Source organism: Centroberyx gerrardi, chromosome 7 (assembly GCF_048128805.1).
Source record: "Centroberyx gerrardi isolate f3 chromosome 7, fCenGer3.hap1.cur.20231027, whole genome shotgun sequence".
NCBI lineage: Eukaryota > Metazoa > Chordata > Actinopteri > Beryciformes > Berycidae > Centroberyx > Centroberyx gerrardi.
This window is the reverse complement of record NC_136003.1, coordinates 6,806,010-6,826,816: the sequence shown is the minus strand read 5'-3', so window position 1 is coordinate 6,826,816 and position 20,807 is coordinate 6,806,010. Positions and strand designations below refer to the sequence as shown.

General features: G+C 41.6%; 1 protein-coding gene across 1 annotated transcript in view; it reads left to right on the top strand.

Annotated features, from left to right (window-relative positions):
* LOC139914990 (thyroid hormone receptor alpha-like) overlaps positions 1 to 20,807 on the top strand; it is a 55,521-nt gene that overhangs the window by 14,507 nt on the left and 20,207 nt on the right. The window contains exon 2 of the mRNA XM_078284500.1: positions 13,392 to 13,620. Within this exon, the coding sequence (XP_078140626.1) occupies positions 13,565 to 13,620 (56 nt within the window). The 5' untranslated portion in view covers positions 13,392 to 13,564. The remainder of the gene's footprint in view (positions 1 to 13,391; positions 13,621 to 20,807) is intronic.

Here is a 20,807-nt window from a genome sequence, read left to right as displayed (position 1 = left end):
AGAGCGCAAGAGAAATAGAGAGTGATTAAAGGAGGAAGGCTGTGTATCACATACAGAGAAAAGATCCAAAAAGCGAGGAGCAGATAAACAGAATCGGGAAAAGAGAGAAGGAGTGGGTAGCGGGAAGAGAGAATATAGCCTAACACACACAAAGAAACGCCAAACATGAGGAGTTTTCATAACAGCGGGGGGTAGGGATGCGTTTCCAGTACCTGTTGCAGCTTCAAAATGGCTTAAACCGATAATATCAAATATTAGATTGGGCGGGCGGGGGAGCCGAGGGGAGATTAAAACTAGGCGGGCTGCAATCACGTATGAGGAAAGGATTAGAAGGAGCAGAGGAAGACAGAGGAAGGCAGGCCGGCCGGTCACAGGTTGCATCCCCGCTACAGCCAGTGTGTCCTTCAACAGTTATCAGGCTCCCATAAGCGTATTTCTATATATCTGCAGCAGCGAAATGCCTCAAATGTAAATATGAAAAGGCAAAAGGAGATACTGGCAGGGAAGCAGTAGGGGGAATATACTGTAACACGTACTGAAACAACAGCGTGAAGGTTTTGCATCGCGGAGGCAGGCGTTGTTCTGGTTGTGGGGGTTGGAACCGTTTCAGGCTTTATTCCCAGTTACAGTAGATGTTGTAGATTGAAAATGGCTCTCAATCTGTAGCTACAGTATGAAACACTGGCACTCCACTACTGGCTTTGTTTACATAGTGATTTATTAGATTTAAGACATTTTTTCCACCCTGATTTTTTTTGTCTAAGTGTTTTACATAAGTACAGCTAAGCATCAATTAAGAAATGTTAGCTTGAATTTTATGTATTTTGAGCCTGTAAAAGGTCGGGTTGCATTTGTAATATTTAACACTGGAGTAAAGCAGACCTAGTTTAAAGGTGCTATGTGCAGCATTTCAACCTTTATAAATCACAGCCACATTAATGTTAAGACATTACTATAATTACCTTAAACAAATGAGACCATCACTGAGAAGACTGTCAGCCTCTACCAACCTCTACACTGCATTTTACATTGTGTGACACCGGGTCAGATTTCTGCTGGATGGCTTTACAGCACAAAGGGAGATTGCTTTATGGCACAAAAGAGGATGAGGGAGCTGAAGCTTCTTACAATGGCAACAGGTTTTATGGGAAATGTAGTCTTCATTTTGAGAAACACCAGCACTGACAATAGCACTCATTTGTTTATGGTAATTGTTCCCATCTACAAGTCAATATCCTCATGTTAAAATGAAATAAAACGATGCCGTTATATCCCATAATATCATGATTTACGCACCCCATTCCGTAGCTGCGGCCTCGTATTTGTTTGTTTTCGCTCGAGCGGTAAGACTAGGCATCGAATTCTCATTGTTCCTACATTTTTCCAGCAGCGGGGGCAATTATGCAGCCGTAGGGGGGCCGCCGCTTCTGCTTCTGCTGAATGAATAATATCAACAGTGGACAGAGACATGAGGGGGTGCGGAGTCATTCTCACACACGGACGGACAGAAAGGCAGAAGGGAGGGGAAGGGAGGCGAAAGGAAGGTCAACCGTGGCAGACTCGCATTCTTGCCAACCCTCACACTGGCTGAGATTGATAATGAGAGACAGAGAGCGAGAAAGAGAGAGGGAGAGAGAAAGAGAAATGATGGAGGTACAGAGGGGTGAGAGAGAGAGAGAGGTGGAGGAGTGCAAGAATAGATATCCAGACAGAGGGCAGAGAAAGCTATAGAGCTTTGATTTCTGAAGGTCAGGGTTTGCTTTTATGATGTTCGAGTGCGTGTGTGCGTTTTGTGTGCGTGTGTGTGTGTGTAAAAGATAGCAAGATGTAGAGAGAGGGCAGCTTGTATGTTGTCTATTCAAGAAGGTTTGTTTGATGGATAGAGCGAGGATGAAAAAGGTGAACGAGTAAAAGATTAAACGGAAAGGAAAATGTAATCTGTAAACTCTCCAGTGTGTGTGTGTCTTAGTGGTTGGCTGTGTCTCTGTGTATGTATGTGTGAATGTGTCTCTCTGTGTTTCTTTACCTAAGCTTACCTCCCTCTGTCCACAGCACAGTCATGAATGCGTACATTACAGCGGGGCCTTGTACTTTGCTCAGAGATCAGGTTAGGGCTTTGCCTGCTGATTAAACCTCCACTTAACTACTTCTTCTTACCACCAAAAGGGAAAAGTGAGGCATGCAACATGTGTTTTGCAGCATTTCAATACACATGGCTTCTGGAAGGGATTTCATGGAACTGCCCTATCCTTGCTTTAGGCATCAGTGGGAATAAATAGGTCTTTGCATCTAAACAAGTGCCAAAAAAGGTGCTGCTGAATGTGTTGTCATGTGAAAACCTTGTAACTCCAGTTTTGGTGTTTTTCACTTCAATTGAATGGTTCTCTATGGGTTGAGAATTCTGACCTCTTGAGCTTCTGAAACCCTTTCAAACACCCATTGGATAAACTCAAAAATGCATGATGGTCAAGCTAAAACCAAGGCTGTTCTTCTTAGTTCTTGAAAAGTTGAAGCAGCAAATGATATATCTTCTGTCCATAGAATCCTAGCAAGCATTTCATGGACGGCAGCAATGCAGGAGGTGGCCAAGTTCAACGTAAACCCAAACGAGCACAACAAATCTTTATAATAAGATATTAAGGCACAGTAACAATTTGTAATAAAACAGCTTTGGAAACTGTTTTGAATTGATATCGGAAAGATATTTAGGTCCTGATTTCTCATACAAAGTGATAAGTAGGTGTTTGAACTAAAAAGCTCACCTATAGACGTGCGTGAGTTCAAGACGGGGACAACAGGAGAAGGATTTTGAAACTCAAGAGAGCACAAGAGAAATAGAGAGTGATTAAAGGAGGAAGGCAGAATCAAAATCACTTAATTTCTAGGGGTGCAACTATTGTTTTTTTATTGTTTTTCTTTTATAATCTATCAAATCTTACAAAAAAAAACAATTCAATGTTTCAGTGTTAAAAAATAGCAAAAAATATATAAAATTAGATTTTTGATGCAATGCACATACTGTGTAATCTAAATGAGAGCCCAAAGAACCATAAGTATTAAACTTTTTAAAAATGTAAAAAATAATTAAAAACAAATGGACATACACTCACCGGCCACTTCATTAGGTACACCTTACTAATACTGGGTAGGTATCAGCTTTCAGCTCAGTGACATCCGCCTCAAGGTTGGATGTGTTGCATTCTGAGATGCTTTTCTGCTCACCACAGTTGTAAAGAGGTTATCTGAGTTACTGTTGCCTTTCTATCAGCTCGAACCAGTCTGGCCATTCTCCTCTGACCTCTGCCATCAACAAGGCATTTTCGCCCAGAGAACTGCCGCTCACTGGATATTTTCTCTTTTTCGGACCATTCTCTGTAAACCCTAGAGATGGTTGTGTGTGAAAATTCCAGTAGATCAGCAGTTTCTGAATTACTCAAACCAGCCCGTCTGGCACCAACAACCATGCCCCGTTCAAAGTCACTTAAATCACCTTTCTTCCCCATTCTGATGCTTGGTTTGAAGTTCAGCAGATCGTCTTGACCATGTCTACATGCCTAAATGCATTGAGTTGCTGCCACATGATTGGCTGATTAGATATTTGTGTTAACAAGCAGTTGAACAGATGTACCTAATGAAGTGGCCGGTGAGTGTATATCTTGAATCAATTGAACTGTTTTTAGTAATCCCACTACACAAATATGCCATTGTGTTTCAGAGACATTGTGCCAAGACAACTCGCCCACCGCACGTTTTGTTCATTAAGTTTCATTAAATAGTCCTTTGAGGGGAAAAAATAGGAACTTGAGAGAAGTGGATGAACATGAACACATTGTTATACGTTCATTGCGCTGTGTAGGCTAAGCTACCATTGTCTTTTTTTTTTTAACATGTCCAAGTACATTAAATGTGCCAAATTTTGTCTCTGCGGCATTGGTGCGGGGAAGTAAACATCGTTTCACAGGACATACTGACACACAACGCATTCCCACAACCCCATGTTAAACCCAACTTAGCCTCTTTAGAAAACTGGAGAAATACCCGCGACATCAACTTACAGACGGAGCGAGACGTAGGTCGGTGACTCTCCAATAATTCTTTGCGTTCTTTTAATCTGCGTAGATTACCAGATGGGTGAGGTTTACTGCATCAGGACAGCTCAGATTAGTGACCTGATGCAGGCGGTCGGGCAAGACCGTCATGTAACTGAAAGTTCACGGAGTCCGAGAACGTATGACCATCAACAGCCATGTGTCCTAAAGCAAGACGCTGAACCCCGACCTGCTCACACATAAGAGAATTACACATTACTTGTTACTTTAGAGTAATGAATTACTCAATCTAAACCCACATTACCAGCAGAAGTATCTAAATAATGACAGTCACAAAATCTTTCTTTTAAGGTTTTTAATGGAGATAAAGCCTACAGCATTACATTCCGTCTTTCGAAGTCGCATTTGCCACTTTCTTGGCTCGTCCCTGTGCGCTCTACTGTAATTCCAATATTTCTGACATGACTTGATGTCAGGATAAGACCAGGAGAATCTTTTGATAGATTTTAAGGCAATAAAGAGATAAGATAAGATAAGATGCACTTGTTTTTTTGTTTTTTTTAGGTTTTTTTGAGGTTAAAGAGGCTAAAGAATGTAACGTAACTAACAACTTATCTTAGATCAGTTAGATCAGTAACTGTAATGTGATTTATGAAGTACTGTAATTACTGATACTGAATGTTTTTTTACATGTAGGAAGCCAATTTATTCGCTTCAACCCAGCTGATGGAAGCACACCTAATTTACATTTTATTTTTTGCGACATTTCAAAAGTTTGCGCAAAAACGCACACCAGACTGTTGGACAGAAGGATAGCTCTTCTACAGTAAGAAACAATCAGTGAAACATTTGCCACAAGTCTGGATAGAACAGAGGGGAGGGGAAAAGGTGAGTTACAGTTTGAGAGAGAGAGAGAGAGAGAGAGAGAGAGAGAGAAAATGGATGTTATGCAAAAGAGAGAAAAGAAACAAATTTATTGTGCTGAAGAGATAAACAGCTAGACAGCTGTCCGCTATCTCAGCGGTACCGCCAAGCTCCCTCAGCACACACACACTCTCTCACACACACACACACGCACACACACACGCACGCACAAATTAAGGCACAAATGCACACACAAACACAGCCTTATTCAAATGCACTTGCGCATGTTTGCTCATAAATGCTCACACAAACGTGCACCTGCAGACACCATCACTCACACACACACACACACAAAATTGTACACGCAAACACACACAAATGCAGAACCGCATGCATGTTTACTCATTAATGCATACACGATTGTTTGCAGGCACACACCCACAGACGCAGACACACAGACATGCTCACACAATTGGGTGAAGTGCACTCATACATGCGTACTTGCTAAAAAATGCACACATGAATGCGCACATGCGAGCACCCACCCATCCACACACACACACACACACACACACACAGACACTCTCATCGCTTGGTAATTACAGTAGCTGGCAGAGAAATGACAGCCATACATAGTCAATGAGAGCAGGGAAAACAATGAACACAGGGACGAAATGAATAGAGCCGAGCAGAAGATTGCTGTAAATAAAAGAATGAAAGTGGAGCGAGGGAGGAGTGGAGGAGGAGATGATGCCGCTGGCACCAAGCGAGATGGTGATTGGGAAGAATGAGGGCGAAAATGAAGACGCAACGGAGTGAGGAATGGGAGAAGAGAGCTGAAAAAGAGGGGGGGGGGGGGGGGCACAGATTTGGAATTAACAGTTTCCCTTTTGCATTTCTGAGAGGTTTTGAGATGTTGGGTGTTAAAGTTTGCACATGCTCTATAGGAAAAGACATTTAGAACTCAACGTTTAGTGGGAGGAGATGAAAGGAAAGAAAGGAGTGTGTGAGAGGTGTGAAGGGAGCAGAGGTGGGGACTCTAGTCACAGTTTTAACTGCTTGAGACTTGACTTGATGCATTAAGAGAAGACTTGAGACTTGACTTGACTTGGGTTCTGGTGACTTGGGACTTGACTCTGACTTGTACTTTGATGACTTGAAAAGGTTTCTAAAGTCTTGACTTGAGATCTTGTGTTTGTGTAAATGACTTAGATTGAAAGTGATGAGATTTGTTCCAGCAGACGACTGAATTTAAATTCTGTTTTCTGAATTTGTATGGAATGATTGAATTTATTGAAGTTGAAACTGATTATAGAAATCAAACTCATGATGCTCTTACCAAGTTTTTATCCTATTAAAACCATATTGCAGTGAAAAGTCCTAGATATTTAGTTTTCTTTAAGATATTGATACTGGACTCTTGATTTGTTCTGACTTGACTTGCTGTTCTACATTTAGACTTGAGACTTGACATTAATGACATGGACTTGACTTGGTAATCTACATTTCGACTTGGGACTTGACTTGAGACTTGTGCCTCAAGACTTGAGACTGACTTGGGACTCGAGCAAAGTGGACTTGTTCACACCTCTGGAAAGGAGAGGCTAGAGTCAAATACTAATAAATTGCTATAGAAAAGTATTCTAAATTGACATTATATGACATTGCAGATGTAGAGATAATTGTTTTTAGTAGTTTCAGCTCCTTTTTCTACATGCATTTTGTTAGCAAATCTACACTCACCAGCCACTTTATTAGGTACACCTGCTCATTAATGCAAATAGCCTGCTCCTCCAAACAGCGAATCATGTGGCAGCAACTCAGTATATAAAGCATGCAGGCATGGTGAAGTGGTTTAGTTTTTTGTTCGACCAAACATTAGAATGGGCAAGATGCGTGATCTAAGTGACTTTGACCGTGGGCTGATTGTTGGTTCAGCATCTCAGAAACAGCTGTTCTCCTGGGATTTTCACACTACAGTCTCCAGAGTTTACAGAGAATGGTGCGATGAACAAAAAACATCCAGCGAGCGAAAACGGCTTGTTAATGAGAGAGGTCAGAGGAGAATGGGCAGACTTGTTTAAGTTAACAGAAAGACCACAAATGCTCAAATAACAGCTCTTTACAACAGTGGTGTGCAGAAGGGCATCTCAGAACACTGCACCCAGGTAGGCTAAAACAAACCATGCAGAGTATCTGCAGGTACTGCTTGACCCAGGTCTGCTTAATGACATATTGTGACTTCTTAATGGTCATTAACTGTTTAACTCTAATAAAATCATCTTAGCCCGGAATGGCCTAATGGGCTTTAACCTGACTTGGCCCACTAAGTCCGGGTTTTAGCCTGGTGTGGCCTCCTAGTCTGTCTGATTTTAGCTTCATTTATCATGCAGCAACTGATGAAGTCACAGCTGACACACATAGAGAGACAAAACCAGATGCACATCTCACGTCATCAAGTCATCATATACTGGATCATTTAGGCCACCCATGTTAAACAAGTAGGCACTCATGTAAGGTGTCCAAATGTCACATGATACATCACTTACATACTTCTAAACACATTTGGAGACATGCATGATATTCTATTACGCTAACCACCAGTTAACATCTCATTTCCAGTGTATTTTCCTTTGTGGAAGACAGAGGCAAGAGAAAACCTATTTTCTGAACAATGAAGTTGTCTCCAGTCGTGATGAGTGTCCTCTAGGAACTGTATTATTTTCCCAGGCAAATTGACCAAGAACGCAGTCTTATTTACGGCAACCCCTTGGGAAAGTTACATTCGCAGTGAGTCGTGAAAATTGTGCAAAATGAGAAAAAATGTTCAGCCCTCATTATTTTTAGCTTGCCTTTTAGGCCAGTTAGCTACACTTATGCTTTTTTTTTTTCTGTCCATGCTAACCGTTTTTCTGCTGATTCCGCTCTGCCCCGTCGGTGACTCTGCTGAGAGAGAGGGAGGAAGAGAGAGAGTGAGGACAGAGTGAGACGGAAAGAGCGATGGAGAGAGAGGAGGAGGAAACAGAGATAGAGAAAGAGATGGAGAGAGGGGGAAAGAGGGAGACAATCATCTTTGATCACGCTGTGCTGCTTCTCTCCATTTAATCAGCTTGGACGCCATCCAAGGTCTCCCTCTTCTGAGGCAGACTGGAGGTGTGTGTGTGTGTGTGTGTGTGTGTGTGTGTGTGTGCACAGTTATGAGCATACATGCGGGTACCATTGTACTTGTATATGAGTCAATGTGTGTGTGTACAGTTGCATAAGTGCACATCTGTGTATTTAGATAATGAGAGAGGCAGGGACAGACATTGCATGCATAGAAATGCACGCATATTTTTTTCCATGGCTTTGAATGTGTGTGTGTGCATGTACATGTCTGAGAGAATAAGATTATCAAAGCCTGTGAGGTGTGTGTGTGTGTGAGAGAGTGTTTTGTAACACTGATATATAATCTCTTAATTGCCAAGTTGTTTTTCCAGACAGATCGGTATGTACAGTATTATGTGCATTGATCGTTCTATAGTCTCTGTCTCTGGGCCCCACCTAGTGTGTGTGTGTGTGTGTGGCGGTGTCAAAGCGCGCGTCGGTTCATTTTCAATTCAATCTTCTCGCCACTTTGACTTCCTTCCCCCCTGAAAATCCTTCTCCATTTCACGGTTCTTACAGTGTTCCCCCGCCGCTCACGGAATTTCTGGAATTATCTTGGAATTTCCCAGACAGGGAAACCCGGGGAATTTGAGCATTTCTCTGGGGAAGTCAGAGAATATTAGGGAATTTTACAAATGGGCCACTTTGCAGGAATGTACCAGAATGTGTTTTTCAGCTGGTTTCATACGTTCATTGCATTAGCTGGTGGTTTTCAGCTGTTTATTTCAGGCCTAAGTGAAGTTTTCTGAGCTGGAACACAACATTGACAAACCAGGAAGGAGTCAAATCTTTAGGTCCTTGATGCACAATGATGATGAGAGTTTTTCATCAGGGCCTCAGTGGGGGAACCCTGTTATTAGATCCAATCTATAAAGACAATTTTGACGATGAGAGCTTCTCCTTATGTGTGTTTGTGCGTCTGTGTGTGCATGTGCAACTATTTGAATCGTCATTGGTTACTGAAGCATGTCGTTAAGTACAAGGTCCGTCTGATCCATCACACTCTCACGCCATCTACTGTCAGAACCGGAGAAGTGGAGCTTATCAAGCCAGATTTACCTTTTATAGGTAGTCTGAAAAAGTCTTAGAACAAATTATCTAAATCTAAGGCCGTAAAATGTATTCAAATGTGTTAAATACAGTTATTAGAGGTCTTTCAAAACAGTACAATTGCAGAACATGCTTTTTTTTTCTTCATATAGCCTATGCTTTACTAAACAAAATTGGACTTCATCTCCCTTAACAATTAAATTCCTGCTGTCTGTTTTCTTATATTACATTTTGCTTTAGAATGAGGCGTAGCAACCAAGTCATTTCACACAATCCCGTCCAGAGTTATGAATAATCGGCTGGTAAATAATTTAATCAAAAGGCAGCTGCTGCCAGACCTTGGTCACACTGTATTTGCAAATTATTTTTAGCTTTCGCTTTAACCTACTTGAAGCACCAGATGGGTCGGGGTTTGCCACAGTGGAAGGTTTAGACTATGTGAAAGTAAATTTAATGTACTTTTTCTATGATTGACAAGTTACCTGACGTTATGGTAATATGTTGTGATGTGGTAAACCCTCCTATCCCGGTGCATTATGTGCAAATATGTATAATATATTTTGAGCCAGGTCGGTCTATCATTTCACCCAATTATGTTCACTCTAAACGGTAGCAGTGTGACTAATTAGTTGGCAAATACTGTCATTTAAATTCTAACAATGGCAGAGATGACTGGTCAAAGTGCAATGTTCAGAATGCTGCTGCTCTCTAACATTTTACCTTGAACATTTTTTGAAGACATCAGTGTTATGTTATTTATCTATATTTTTTTGGTTATTCTGGTTGCAAGTCAAAAATTATGCTGCCATACTGCAACATTTACAAGTTCTTCATACTTATTTTTTGATTTGTTCTCATTACAGAGTGGAATATTTATAATGTTATTTAAATGTCTCACATTACAGAAAACAGGTTTTGCCTCATCTCGGTGTGGATTTAGCCGTCTGAAGTGTTACTAATGTGCTAAAATATGTGGAAAAAACGGTCAGAATTGGCTCTAGTACTGATGGAGTAGTGGGGGAGAGTCACAGAATAGATGCAGAATGTTGAATGTTTGATTGTGTGTGTATTGTGTGTGTAAAAATGCAGCTTTTCTCTCCCTAAACAAGAATCAGTGTATTTGAGCAAGGCACTTAGTTTCTGTTAGTTTCTTGTATTACATTACATTTACCACCTTCGCATGCACATACACTCTCATGTATATTCGGTGAATCAGCCATACTGAAATAGCAACCATATTATCATACCCAGTGGCCATTTTGTGTTGCTCCCAGTCAGCATGTAAATACCAGATGGTGTGAGCGAAAGCCTCCGCTCGCTATACGTTGCCCAGGAACCAGGAGGTCAGCTCAGGTCGCTTTCATATGCAGACCACCGGTGTTGTGGTGACTCTGGTGCCCTCACCTGGCACCTTGTGCACTTCACATGGTAATAAGCACTGAGCAGTGGTGGGCCAAAAATGTGATATAGTGTTGTAGAGTACTGCTTGGTTGAAAATAAGCTAGTTTTCTTTGACTCATCTGCTGAGTAAACACACTAGATAAATTCAATCCAGTGTGTTGTGTTGATTACTTAACCCAAATGCTGGTTCATATTGACTAGAATGCTGGGTCAAAAAAAAATGCAGAAGACAAGTAATCTTAAAATAGGTAATTCAACTCTCACATCCATCCATACACAAGCATAAATTTGCAAAGAAGTCTGTTTAATTCATAAGACACAGCATAATTTATCTAACACAGCTGTGCTTAAAAGCATTTTGTTAAAAAAATCAACACAGTGGAGAAGGAGTGGAAGAGAAGCATTTAGTGGCATGTTATCGTCACTGTCATGTGAAACCTTGTATCTCCAAAATGTCAACTTTTCAGGAACTAAGAAAAGCAGCCTTGTTTTTAGCTTGATGACAATGTATTTTTGACATTATCCAATGGGAATTTTGTCCACCCATAGAGGAGCATGTAATCCTTCAATTGAAGTGAAGACATGAAAATCACCAAAGTTGAAGTTACACAATTTTCACACAACAGTGTTGTTCCAATTAACTTGACTCCAGGAACTGCAGCTTCCATCCTATAGCCTTTAGCCACAATTGTTACCCCCAGATGGGTTATAATGGGCTTTTATAGCGCAGTAGGCAGTGGCACCCTTCCAAGTTGTCTGGTGCAAGTTTAGTGTTTGAGAATCTCTAGCAGATACCAGCCTTTCTTAAGTTAACATGAAAAAGTGTCTATTTGTCCGTCCCCAAGGACCGCTCGGTCCGAGGGAACGATGCCGGTTCACACACCAGCGCCTTTTCTGCACCACTTCCCATAAACTGAGCCAGCGGCAGGGTTGAAGTAACCCAGCGGCTGGGAAGGGAGTGTGTGTGTGTGTGTCGGGGGGGGGGGACTGGGACTATCTGTCTGCGTTGAAGGGCTGACCCAGACACAAACCCAGTGGCTGAGTCGCACAAAACTACCCAACATAATGGAACTACCCCAACCTAAGGCCCCAACAGGCTTAACCCAGAATTTGAGGTAGATAAAATAATCCAGTATGTTTTTTAAGGTGTGGTTTGTGCACCAGGAAACTTATTAAAAGCATCTAATATGGAGTTTCTTTAGACAAATCCACACTGTCAAGAAGTATCAAGGGAGTCGGCTGGCTCATTAAATAAACGAGTGCTTTTTTATTTCCCTTGTTGAAGTATATAAATTCCTAGGCTATTTCTGGTAGTGAGCTTTCAGGTAACTGTGTTGTTTTGAAAGATTTAATTCAATAGTGAGAGAAGCTATTTTTAACACACGCATGCAAGCTGCTGTTCTGAAAACAAAAGAAATTTCATCATGTTGAACTTGAAGGTACGGCGCTCAAAACATCTGACCCCTTGGCCCGCTTCACCCCTTAATTCCCTCGGAGCATGCTGACCACAGACTTCACAGAGCCTGGTCTACACTCACAATACCATTTCTGTGTTTCGTTTGCAATCCCTTTACCACAACAGTCCTGCGTCTAATAGGAGAAATAGGCTACAGCCAGACTTAATATACTATAAGCTACTTACAGGACCTCTGAGAGGGATTTAGGTAAATTGCGCTGCTGAATTTTCATGTGTGCTTTTTCAACTTGGCAGCGCTGTTTGCCCCTTGGGACAAAAGCTCACTTGAACCCTGCAAGTCTACAGTAAGGATAGTGTTTACAGGTAGTACATTTTATAAAGAGTAAATATGAAATAAGGATATATAGGATAGGTTATATATTTACAGAAAATAAGAAGCTGTCATCAACACCTTTTAAATCAACAATATCATAAAATAAATCCTGCCAAAAGTCTCTTTAAAAAACAAGGCGCCATAAATGTTCGTGAAATACAGACGGAACAGAGTGACAGTTGTTTTTAAAACAATCGTCTTAAGCTGTTTATTTCTTTTAATGGATCAATAAAGTTTTGCTCATGCTGTTAACGTTTGAAAGCAGTTTCATTGCAGTAAAAGGTTAAACTGCAATAAAATACACTTGCCAGACTTTTGAGTGACAAAAGGATGAAAGCTGAACTGTTCTTCAGTGAGATTGCGAGGCGATGATTGCCATTGAAAAGTGTTGAAAAGTTTGGGAACTGTGCAGAGACGTTTGGAAAAGTATGAAAGAATATTGTTGTTATACACATATGATGTTTTTGACCCACTATCAATTCACATCTTGTGAATCTTTGTTGTTGTTGTGAAGGATAGTCTTCCTTTGTCGTCGCTGTCGGGTGAAAACCTATCTCCAAAATTGATGCTTTTCAGGCATGATGGAAAACTGTCTTGTTTTTTTGCCTGAAGAACATATATATATATATTTGAATTTATCCAATGGGTTTTGAAAGGGTTTCATAAGCTGAAGGGTAGCAGAATTCTTCCAATCTATAGAAAATCCTTCCACTGAAGTTAAAATCTAAATTTTGGAGTTACGCAGTTTTCATATGACAACAGCATTAGAGTATGTCCTAGTTTACAATCATGCCGAGCCATTATGTCAGCACACACTGTACTGAACAGTATAGTGTCTTCAAATCCAATTTAGAAAGTAAAGTATGGAGAAACTATGGAATTCTGAATGGAAAATGTGTATATTTATGTGGCACAGCCTATTTTCAGTGCTGCGACCCATTTTTTGTTTTAGGAAAAAAGCCCAGGGGGAAAACCAGAGGGTCTAATACATTATGTAATATGTTATATAATAGTATGAATTTTCAATGTAATGTAACATTTAACCGCACGATTGTTAATCGTCTGTCTCTCTGTCTCTCTGCCCCTCCAGCTTTCTCCAGCTTCCACCGATGTCCCGCCCACCATGTTCCTCCCAGCCAATCACTGTCCAGACCGAAAGATGGCCTTCGACTGACGGGGCTGCCGGCGAATGCTGAGCAGACTGGCGAGGTCGTGGCCCGCCTCACTGTCCTGTGATTGGCTGCTGGATGGGACTGAGGCTGAATGGAGCCAATGTCCAACGAGCAGGACACCAACTCATCAGAGGGAGATGAGAAACGGTGAGAGAGAGAGAGAGCGAGAGAGAGTGTGTGTGGGGATGTGATGACATGTGCGTGTGCCTGTTGGTGTGTGTGTGTGTGTGTGTGACTGTTTGTGTGTGTGCACGCATGTGTGTTTCCATCTTTGATGTAAACATTAAAGGAAAGCAGGGATTAACAGCGGATTTGACAGAATTGACAGATGAAAGGGTGGCTGCAGGCATGGATGGATGGATTGATGGATGGATGGATGAATGAATGCACTCATGGATGGATGGTGGATGGAGGGATGTATGGAGGGCTGTCTGGACGGGCGGATAGAGGGAGGGATGCAGAGGAATGGCTGGTTACTGTATTTTTGGGGAGAGGTGAAACGCAAGGCGAAACGCTCAGTCACACTGCCATCTGTGTTCTGTCCGTTCCTCTGGCACATGAGCTCACGTGTGCGCGCACACACACACACACACTCCCCACACCCCTTCATTAATTCACAAAGGCCGGGTTCAGCAGACACACGAATGAACACAAACACTGAGCAAGGCAATCCCATTTTCTCCATCCTAGATGTTGGAGAGAGAGATTGTGTGTGTGTACATGAATGTGCGTATGTGTGTGTGTACTTATGCATATTCCTTTGATTGTGTTGGTTTGAAGTACCATCATCACATACTGTATATGGAGATCATAATATACACACCTCTGCAGCAGCACCTTCCTCTTCCTCAACTACCAGTACACCACTGGATGTTAGTGAATCAGACTTCATCATTCCCAAATGAATGAATGCTCTTACAAAATGATTTATAGCGCAAAATCAAAACAAATTGTGCTACTTTTTAAAGGACAGTAGGTGATTTACAACACTTTTAGAGACCAGATCCTATATATCATAGCAAAAATGGAAAAATTGGCGGGATCCAAGAGGAAATGAGACAACTTTGCCCTTGAGCAAAGTATCAAAATTCTGTAATCCAAAGATGATATAGGCAGTTGAAATATGCTGTGTGTCAAATTTGGTGGCAATTAATGCAACTTTGTAGGAGAAATTTGAATCGAATGTAGTCTGTCACACTCTGGGGTCCATCCCAAATATGTATCTGAAGTTTGGGTTAGCGTTCTGTCTGCGCGTCTTCGCCATCAACTTCATTCGTACACCATGGCCAAACAGTTTGGAGTTTCAAAACTCTGAGTTATAGCCAAAATCTTGGAAGTCCATATATTCTGTATGCAAAATTTTGTCGAGATTGGATTAACTTTACGGGAGAAATGGCGAAAAATTGGTATTGCATCTAATTCAAAATGGCAGAAAACTGTCACGACTGAAATGAAACCCAATACATGCAATACATATGAGTTATTGGCCAAAATGTAAAGTTGCTTTTTATAACGCCACCATCTGACCAATCAGTGTAAGTTTTGTTGCCTGAGTAGTGGGGGAGATCTGAAACCTATTCACTAAATTTGGTTGCTGTAGGATTTACGGTCTCTGAGGTACAGATGGGCAGAAAAAGAAGTAGTAGAAGAAGAATCCTAACAAAAACAACAATAATAGTAGCCTGCATATACTCACAGCTACAGCATGGTGTAGCAGGAGAAACAATGGCGTATGAGAGAGATGAGAGAGATATGAGAGTGCCTTTGTTTGTCTTGTTTTTAATTGGCAAGCCAACGCTTGATCCAAGTTGTTGCTCTGAATATCTGTTCCAACTCGGCCAGAGTTCTGGATGAAAGCAAGCAGTTTGGTCTGCGCAAACAAGTTGTTCTTGTGTGTGTGTGTGTGTGTGTCTGTCTGTCTGTGTCCATTTGTGTATCTGTGTGGGTGAGCGTCCATTTGGGGTGTGTGTGTGTGTGTGTGTGTGTGTATCTGTGTGTTGAATTTCATTTTTCATCACACAGTATTATGTTTATTCCTGCTGTGTTTATGTGATTGTATTGTATTTGTGTCTGGTGCTGTGTTGTCTTTGGTTTATTACATGTGATGGATATGAATGAGTGTGTGTGTTTGCATGTGCATACGTTTGAGTGTGTGTCCATGTGGGTGTGTGTATATCTGCCTGCGAGCATGTGTGTATGTGTACAGCATGCTCGTGTGTGTACGTGTGTGCATGAAGGTGTGTGCATCTGTCTTCCCGTCAGCAAGGATGTGTGTCTGTGTGTGTTTGCACCTATGTGCGTGTGTGCATTTATGGGTATGTGTGAACGCTTGCGTACTTCTACCCACAAGTGGACGTGTGCGTGTGTGTGTGTTTGTGTGTGTGTGTGTGTGTGTGTGCGTGCACACGCGCGTGTGTGTGTGTGTGTGGATTAGTGAAGTGGAGAGAGATGGATTAGGAGTAGTGAGGGCAGATGGAGCCTCAGAAAGCAGAGGACAGCTCAGGACACATCAATATGTGACGCCAACAGGGGATTGTCGCTGTGTGTGTGTGTGCGTGCAAGTGCGCGTGCGTGCGTGTGTGTGTGTGTGTGTGTGTGTGTATCACAGGATGTCATTGAGCATGCACGTGTTCTTGTGAGCGCTGCCTCATGCCCTGACCCCTCCCTCCTGTGATTTCTGAGTCACTGAGTGCTTGAAATACACACACACACACATGCACACAGATGCACATTCAGACATGGATGCAAAAATTCACCTAGCCTGGAGCTGTATTTGCAATGCTGAAATAGAACTTTGTGTGTGTGTGTGTGTGTGTGTGTGTGTGTGTGTGTGTGTGTGTGTGCACATGCATACGTGTGTGTTGGAGAATTAACTGCAGCGTGAAGCCTCTAAATATTCCAGGATATATTTGGTTTTCAGCATGGCAATTTAATTAGCAACTTAATGAAGGGATTCTTCCTCTCTGTGTGTGTGTGTGTGTGTGTGTGTTATGTGTACCTATGGTTCTATCTAAAGCTTATCAGTTGTGAGTATCATGTCACGTTCATTAGCCATTGCTATTGGAATTCAATTGCTGGCCCCTGTCTATTTTCTAGCTTTTCTAGCTAGAACTCCACCTGTTAACACCAAAGTGCTGTGGTAGCAAAGTGTGGGTGTAGCCAAGAGAATCGCTGACCAAAATAGTGAATTCCTGCACTGACTACTTCCTGGTATGTGAATGTACAGCGCACCAGCCTGCAGTAGGACGATGCTTGTTTGTTCTTGCGGAGTTCCAGGCCAATCAACCTGATTAGCCAAATTCAATGTAATTTGTTGTTCATAATCAAGGAGCTAATTATCTGTGAAGCTTTCTCTTTCCTGTGTGTGTACATCAGACCTGGGTGGAATATGTGTAACTCTAACCAGGCGTTCACACTGCGAGGAACTTGGTTGATGTGTTGTATTCTGACAGATTGTGGGCGGTGTGAGAGGCTCTAAGTGCATCTATTGTATGTAGCGGTCTGCAGCTGCAAAGTTTCGAACAGTCAAATCACACATTTTTCGCTGCTTTGGTGTTGCCTTTCATAGCGTTACATCGTTTTGATGAGTTAACATAGCTAGCATTAAAAATATAATAAGAAAATAACTAAGAAATAACTCCTTTTACCTCAGAGCTTACAATCGACTCCTGTGATGAATCCAGCTGTTCTCCAAGCATTCTTTTTGAGATATTTATTCCTGTAGCCTTTCAAATAAAAGCTGTAGAGAACTGGGAAGCTTTAAATGGCTGTAATAAATTCTCTTCCATTTTGCACTTGCCAGCCAGAACTATTGTTCATGAAACAAAATCACATCAGCAGGAAAAAGTACACAGAAAAAGTATTTGAAAGTCAATTCACTGCGTTTCTGTTAGACAACTTGACAATATCTGAATTGTCCTGATGCGGTAAACCCCATCCATCTGGCGCTCAAAGCAAATGCTAATATTTATTTACAAGTATTATGTGGCCCAGGCCTGGTGTACTCCACATTGAAGTAAACTTTTCAGACAGTGCACTTATATTGGATTTCAGAGCCAAAACGCACGTCATTCTCCTGGGTGTTTTTGGGCACTAATAATAATAATAATAATTGATTACATTTATATAGCGCTTTTCAAGGCACTCAAAGCACTTCACATATGGAGGGGGGGGGGGGGGGAGGGGGGTAACTCAACTCATCCACCACCGGTGTGTAGCACCCACCTGGGTGATGCACGGCAGCCAGTTTTGCGCTAGAACGCTCACCACACATCAGCTGTCTCAGTGGAGAGTAGAGGACTGAAAGAGCCAATTAGGTAACGAGGGATGATTAGGTGGCCATGATGGAAGGAAGGCCTGTTTGGGAATTTTGCCAGGGCACCGGGGTTACACCCCTACTCTTGCGATAAGTGCCGATGGGATCTTTATTGACCACAGAGTCAGGACCTCGGTTTAACGGTTGCAGCCACTGATGGTGGCTGCAACCTAGCTGCTTAGCAATCAAACCTATAATCACAGTAACGAAGACTTACGGGGGGTATTATCCCCATATAACCCTATAATCAAAGTATAAGTATCGCATTATCCCTCTTTGCCCATTTTCATACATTCCCCTCCAGTGTAATAGCTATCCAATTTAAATATATGTATTTGTGCACCGATTAGTGATGGCACATCACTAACTAAGCATTTTCCCTCCTGCAAATGTGTATATGTGTATTGTTAAGAAACCGATGACACTAACAGAAACAGCAAGGCTCTGTAGGTAGACAGATAGATAAATAGGCTGTATTCCTCCTCCACAGGCCTTTTTTCCCTCTTCTCCCTCTCTCCTCCGAGCCGTGTCCTTGGATAACCCCAGCTGTAGTTGTGCACTGAGTTCATTAGCCGAAGCAGCAGAAGCAACAACAAGAGCTACTGTATTCGTTCATAAGCCTCTTGGCCACTTGACCTGCCAAAGTGTGTGTCAAGGACAAGTAAGGAAAGGGGGATTTCATTCCATGCAAGACCTTAATGAATCCATTATGAGGTGGAAAATGTTGCCTGATATTTTATTTTGCCATGTTTCAAGAAAGAGGGATGATTGTGTCCTCTTAAATGTCGCTATTTTATTTATTTGATATATTATTAATATTATAATATTGAATCTGCTGTTTTCATTTCATTCTTTAATTGCTTTGTATATTTTATATCATTGTTTTATTAAACAAATAGAACAAAGGATTTCTGTTTTGCTTTGCTCTTCTGGTTTCCCTGCAAAGCTCTCTATAAACCAAAACAACAATATAAAATGTAATGTGATGTTCTTTACAAATTAAGTCTATGGTTATTATTTATCTTGTTACCACTGGAAATGAAACACAATTCAATAATCAATAATCTAATCACAGTGTGTCACTGTCAATGCACAACCACATGACCGCACTGCGCAGCACCCCTCCGCGTGTGCGCACACACACACACACACACAAGCACATCCAATTTAACCCCTGGCTACATGTGACCAGACAGCAGGATGTCATGGTTTCAGGCAGGGTTTCTCCCCATGGAGATATTGGTGCCAAGATAATCTTAGCATGAAAATTACTTTTAGTTCAAGTAAATAATGTCAAAAACCAAATTACTGAGTTACAAAATGTTTCATTCTTTAACAGAGAACAGCCAGTCCACTCCCCTCAGTACTATTATGCTTGTCAGAAGGTCAGACGTCTACACGTGCTGATGTTGCTGATATCACCTGTTGACTGTAGGATTTTCAGTAGGTCCTTGTTCAAATGTGCATTTCTGAAACGCTTGTGCTAGTAGCCATTTTCTTTGGGGGTATTTTCGGTGGTGATTTCACACAAAAGTGAAATAAAACATGGACCTGCAGTGGGATCACCTTTGGGTTATGTTTACAAAAAAATCTGACCTTGTTTTTGCTGTATAAACATATTTAGCCACTGGATGGTATTGTACTCCTCAGCAGGTCTAGTATCTGACAGCAGATCTGACCTAAGTTCAGTTACAACGTTTCAGCTGGCCTAAACGTTGTGTGGATTTTTTCCTTTCAAAGTTACCCCTGCTGAGTATTGTGTGTTGTTAAGCGATCTGGAGTGTATTGTCTCCCTGTCAGTCTGATAGTCAGCTGAGGTGAATTTATGCCAATGTACTAAGAGATTCAGCTGTGGACAGGTTTCTTAAGTGATTGCCAATGATGTGGTCTAAATCAATGTTGTTTACTGCCAACCTAATTGTAGGCTAAAGGACATTTGTGATTACTTCAAAAGGGGTATGCTTTCTGAATAGTACATTTGTCTGTTTGTTTTTTTCATACTTACCTCCACCAAGGAGGTTATGTTTTTGCCAATGTTTGTGTATTAGCAGGATATCTCAAAAATGTGTGAATGGATTTCCATGAAATGTGGCGGACTGATGGGCCTTGGGCCAAGGAAAAATGCAATTTATTTTTAATCCATAACTGTAAAAATAATGGAGATAGAGACTTGATTCAATATAAATCCTGTGGGTGTATTGGCAGGGTCAAGAAATCAGTTTCAATTAAACTTTAAGTAATAGGATTGACGTATTAAACCAACACCACCATGTTGTTTCTTGGACTCCTTCATTGTAAATGGGCTTGCCAAGTGTATGTTTGCAGTAATGGTAGTTTTTGTTAGTTGGTTATTATTGGTGATTTGATTGTATATTTCACTGTTGTGTTTTCTGTTGCCAAGACCTTCAGCTGGCATGCATGTAGCTAGCGCTAAGGTAGTGTTCACTTATTGTCCTGTATTTAGAAAGTTGTACGGCTGAAAGGGACGCAGAAGAGACACAGGAGAGCCGTTTCTGGCAGGATTGGGGCCCAGGGCATCTTGGGTACATGTGGTTCTAGAGGCAGTAGTCGTAACCACTACACCATCCTATGACACAGTGCTCTGAAAACGGATGCTTTACACATGACAGCGATGTTGCCCTGTAGGCTGTCCTGTGCTGTACTTCGCTCTGCTCCCTGCTAACAAAGTTCTGCCTGTAGAGCTGTGCTTCCCACCATGAGGCCTGGGCCCTCGGGGGGGGAATATAAAGATCTCACAATAACCACATGGTCTCATAAACTTTGGGACAAAAGAGTCGATAAAAAGGTTGACTCAAGACTCCTGACAAAATGAGACAGTGGTTGCATTTATGATTTGAGTATTTTGAGTGTTTGTTATGGTTGGAATGGGTTGTGGTTAGTGTGTGTGTGTGCGTGTGTGTGTGTGTGTGTGTGTACAACCACCTGCTTCCTTAATGAAATCAACTGACAAGGGAATCCAGATGAAAGCGACTCTATCACCCCTTTTAAAACCATTGGA